Below are 4,114 nucleotides of genomic sequence, written 5' to 3' on the forward strand. Positions count from 1 at the left end.
GAGAGGAGGCGGCGGCCCGGGCGCCCCAGGCCCCGCCCGCCCTCGGCCCTTCCCGGGAGGCCGGGAGACCTGCTCCACCCGGCCCTCGGTGGGTGAGTGCGAGCGGCGGGCGGCGGGTGGAGCCTCCGCGGGCGGAGGCGCCGGGAGCGGGGACGACGCCTGTCATCGCTCCAGGCCCAGCGTGAGGACGCGCCAATATCCCCGCTGCTGCGCTTGGCCCGGGGCGTGCCGGCGGCTGCTCCCACCTCTGGGCCCCGGCTGGGGCCGCCTGGGGGCGGTGGTTGCTCAGCATTGCGGGCCGGCCGGCAGATCCTCGGACCCGGGCTTTCTCCCCGCGAGGGCAGCGGCGTGAGGCCCCGGTCGGCTGGCTGACCCACAGCGGCTCCGGCCATGCCCAGCTGGCCCTGGGGGCTGCTGCTGACCGCTGGCACGCTCTCGGCCGCGCTGAGCCCCGGGCCGCCAGCGTCCGCCGACCCCTGCCATGACGAGGGGGGCGCGCCCCGCGGCTGCGTGCCAGGCTTGGTGAACGCGGCCTTGGGCCGCGAGGTGCTGGCGTCCAGCACGTGCGGACGGCCGCCCACGCGGGCCTGTGACGCTTCGGACCCGCGGCGGGCACACCCAGCAGCCCTTCTGACCTCCACAGGGGGCACCGCAAGCCCTGTTTGCTGGCATTCGGATTGGCTGACGCAGGTGCCCCTCAACGTGACCCTCACAGTACCCCTGGGCAAGGCTTTTGAGCTGGTGTTCGTGAGCTTGCGCTTCTGCTCCACGCCTCCCACCTCCGTGGCTTTGCTCAAGTCGCAGGATCACGGCCGCAGCTGGGCCCCACTGGGCTTCTTCTCCTCCCGTTGTGGCCTGGACTATGGCCGCCAGCCTGCCCCTGCGGATGGCCCAGCTGGCCCAGGGCCAGAAGCCCTGTGCTTTCCTGAGCCTCAGGCCCAGCCTGATGGTGGTGGCCTTCTGGCCTTCAGTGTACAGGACAGCAGCCCGCCAGGCCTAGATCTGGACAGCAGCCCGGTGCTCCAAGACTGGGTGACTGCCACGGACATTCGAGTAGTGCTCACAAGGCCTGCCATGCTGGGGAACACCAGGGACTCTCCAGCCATAGTCCCTTACTCCTACTCAGCCACTGAGCTTCAGGTGGGCGGGCGCTGCAAGTGCAATGGGCATGCCTCGCGGTGCTTGCTGGACACCCAGGGCCACTTGATCTGCGACTGCCAGCATGGCACAGAGGGCCCTGACTGTGGCCGCTGCAAGCCCTTCTACTGCGACAGGCCATGGCAGCGGGCCACAGCCCGGGAAGCCCACGCCTGCCTTGGTGAGGCCTTGGAGGGTGGCCTGGGGATCTTGGACCCAGCCAGCCTGCCCCTGACCCATCCCTTCCTGCAGCTTGCTCCTGCAATGGCCATGCCCGACGCTGTCGCTTCAACATGGAGCTGTACCGACTGTCTGGTCGCCGTAGTGGCGGTGTCTGCCTCAACTGCCGGCACAATACTGCTGGCCGCCACTGCCACTACTGCCGGGAGGGCTTCTATCGAGACCCAGGTCGTGCACCGAGTGACCGCCGCGCTTGCAGGGGTGAGCCCGCCACCAGCCACCTGAACACCCTCACCCTCTGGTTTCCCATAACTCCAGATGGGTTTCTGACCATCCCACCTCTGTCTTCAGCTTGTGACTGTCACCCTGTTGGCGCTGCTGGCAAAACCTGCAACCAGACCACAGGCCAGTGTCCCTGCAAGGATGGAGTCACCGGTCTCACCTGCAATCGCTGTGCCCCTGGCTTCCAGCAGAGCCGCTCTCCTGTGGCACCCTGCGTTAGTGAGTGACCCTGCCCCGCTTAGGCCACCCCAGCTCCCTACTGCTGCCTACCTGTCCCCAAGCCCTGCAGACCCCCTTGTCCCCCTCAAATGCAGGCCGTTCTCCCACCACCTTCTCTCCAGAGACCCCTGTTCCTGGACCCACTGAGGACAGCAGCCCTGTGGAGCCCCAGGGTAAGTGGATATAAATCAGGGTCCCAGATTAGCATGTCCGTGGAGGGAGGGAGCTATGGGTTTAAGGAGGGGAGAAGGCAGGGAAGGAGGTGGGGATCTGTGCCAGCCTCCCCGCTACCCTTCCCCACCAACCAGACTGCGACTTGCACTGCAAACCCGCCCGTGGCAGCTACCGCATTAGCCTGAAAAAGTTCTGCAGGAAGGACTACGGTAGGCAGCCCTCAGGCCTTCAATCTTTTGATCTTGCACTCCCCACTTTCCTTTTGGATACCCTGACCCTTGTTGGACCCCAAAGCCATCCTCCATCCCTCAGGTCCCCCACTGCCGCTGGCCCCACCCCGTCAGCCCCTGGTGGCCTGTGTCCCCCTCTGCGGTGTGTCCTCTCTGTGCCCTCCCTCCCGGGTCCAGTGGGTATCCTCTGTGTCCCTCCTCCGTCCTCCCTCTGGGGCGCGAACGCCCAGTCTTCCTTGGCGCGGGCCGCCCCCTCCCAGCCTGACCCCACCCCCCTCTCGCCCTCTCCGCAGCGGTGCAGGTGGCGGTGGGCGCGCGCGGCGAGGCGCGTGGCTCGTGGACGCGCTTCCCGGTGGCGGTGCTCGCCGTGTTCCGAAGCGGCGAGGAGCGTGCGCGACGCGGGAGCAGCGCGTTGTGGGTGCCCGCGCGGGATGCGGCCTGCGGCTGCCCACGCCTATTGCCCGGGCGCCGATATTTGCTGCTGGGGGGCGGGTCAGGGACCGCAGTCGCGGGTCCAGGGGGCCGAGGGCCTGGGCTCAGCGCCGCCCGTGGGAGCCTCGTGCTACCCTGGCGCGACGCGTGGACACGACGCCTTCGGAGGCTGCAGCGGCGCGAGCGGCGGGGGCGCTGCGGGGCGGCCTGAGCCCGCGGGCCGGGCTGCGGCCGGGCGGGGCGCTGCTCACACATCAAGGCGTACGTTCAACCAGTGCATCCGCCTGCCGAGGAGTCTTTGCTCGTATCGCGCGCGTCGCCATTTAGGCCCTCGCCCAACCCTGCCAAGCACCTCCCTCGGTGCTTTGTGCCCGTGCCCAGGAGGGGTGTGATGGACGCAGCGACACAGAAGGATGTGATAGCTCCAAGGAGCTGCTTCAAGGCTTCCTTTGGCAGTTGTCATCCCAGAGGACTCCTTGGTCCTCCACACCCTCGTGCTGTCTGCCCACTCTTAGTGCACAGTGATACCTCCGGAAGGCTGTGAACTTCCTTGTGGGGCCCAACACTCTGCGAACACCCCAAGGGCCGCTATGCCCGCCTCCCTGCGATGTCGTGGAGAGCGTTCTCACCTTTCCAAGAGGCACTGTGACATCCCCCAAACAGTTACAACCCCTCTTGTGAATCCAGAACCCATCATAGGTCTGAGAACATGCCAAGGGCCTCTGTGATTCCACCCCCCTCGGACTCTCTGATCCACCAGAGAGCGCTATGACTCACCGAGAGGCACTGTGGCCACCACAGACGCCCGTAGACCCCCCATGGGGCTCTGCGACACTGGTTTCCCCGCACCCTGTCAGGACCCGCAGAGGGCGCTGTGAGTTCTCCCCCCAGCCAGGCCGATGTCCTCTAGCCCCCGTCTATCCTGCCTGTCACCTATGCCTTGCCCAGTCTCTGCCGATTGGGCGTCCGTGTCCCTGTCTCCGCTGCGTCTCTGCCTGTGTTCGGCTTCTTTATTGGCCTGCTGTGTCCCTGTCTCTTGTCTCCGTCCGGCTGTCTCTCTCGGCCTCCGCCTCGTGGCTCCTCCGCTAAGGTCTCGCCCCGAGGACCCTCTACGTCCCTTCTCAGCCCGCTTGGGACCGGACGCAGTGCCCACGCGGACGCGCGTTCCCTGGTCTATATGTAGCCCGGTGGGGTGGCGACTCCGGCGGGCAGCCCTCCCGGCTCCCGATGCCCCCGGCCCTGCCCTCCGCAGGGCCCCGCAGTCCCCTGCCCACTCGGCTCCTGCACTAGCGAACCGCTAGTGAGCCCCTGCCCCTCTGCGCGGTGACCGCTCTTAGTCCGGCGCATGCTCTCGCCGCCGAGCCGCGGGCCGTCAGCGCGCATGCCCAGAGCCTGCTGCGGCCGAGACTCACGGCGCCCGGGGTGGGCAGCCCGCGGCGCGTGCTCGGCGGGGGCGGAGC

At 67.8% G+C, this 4,114-nt stretch overlaps 1 protein-coding gene across 3 annotated transcripts; it reads left to right on the top strand.

The window, feature by feature from the left end:
* The first annotated feature begins 6 nt into the window (after positions 1-6).
* NTN3 (netrin 3) lies at positions 7-2,910 on the top strand. Of its 3 annotated transcripts, none has more exons than XM_019648797.1 (6): positions 7-1,318; positions 1,390-1,578; positions 1,669-1,818; positions 1,941-1,991; positions 2,127-2,201; positions 2,516-2,910. In XM_019648797.1, the coding sequence occupies exons 1-6, from the start codon at positions 391-393 to the stop codon at positions 2,863-2,865; spliced, it is 1,743 nt and encodes a 580-aa protein (XP_019504342.1). In that variant the 5' UTR covers positions 7-390; the 3' UTR covers positions 2,866-2,910. The 3 variants fall into 3 exon arrangements, with proteins under 3 accessions (XP_019504342.1, XP_019504341.1, XP_019504343.1); XM_019648796.1 differs by having other exon boundaries at positions 1,914-1,991; positions 2,516-2,868; XM_019648798.1 differs by lacking the exon at positions 2,127-2,201 and having other exon boundaries at positions 1,914-1,991; positions 2,516-2,868.
* Positions 2,911-4,114: the final 1,204 nt, after the last annotated feature.

Source organism: Hipposideros armiger, unplaced genomic scaffold (assembly GCF_001890085.2).
Source record: "Hipposideros armiger isolate ML-2016 unplaced genomic scaffold, ASM189008v1 scaffold_126, whole genome shotgun sequence".
Classification (NCBI taxonomy): Eukaryota; Metazoa; Chordata; class Mammalia; order Chiroptera; family Hipposideridae; genus Hipposideros; species Hipposideros armiger.

Bases quoted from the DNA above. Each gene is read 5' to 3' on its own strand.
- NTN3 (XM_019648796.1), top strand. From the start codon at position 391: ATGCCCAGCTGGCCCTGGGGGCTGCTGCTGACCGCTGGCACGCTCTCG. The intron at 1,319-1,389 runs GTGAGGCCTTGG...CCCTTCCTGCAG, and splicing joins GGAAGCCCACGCCTGCCTTG to CTTGCTCCTGCAATGGCCAT. The intron at 1,992-2,126 runs GTAAGTGGATAT...CCCACCAACCAG, and splicing joins CAGCCCTGTGGAGCCCCAGG to ACTGCGACTTGCACTGCAAA.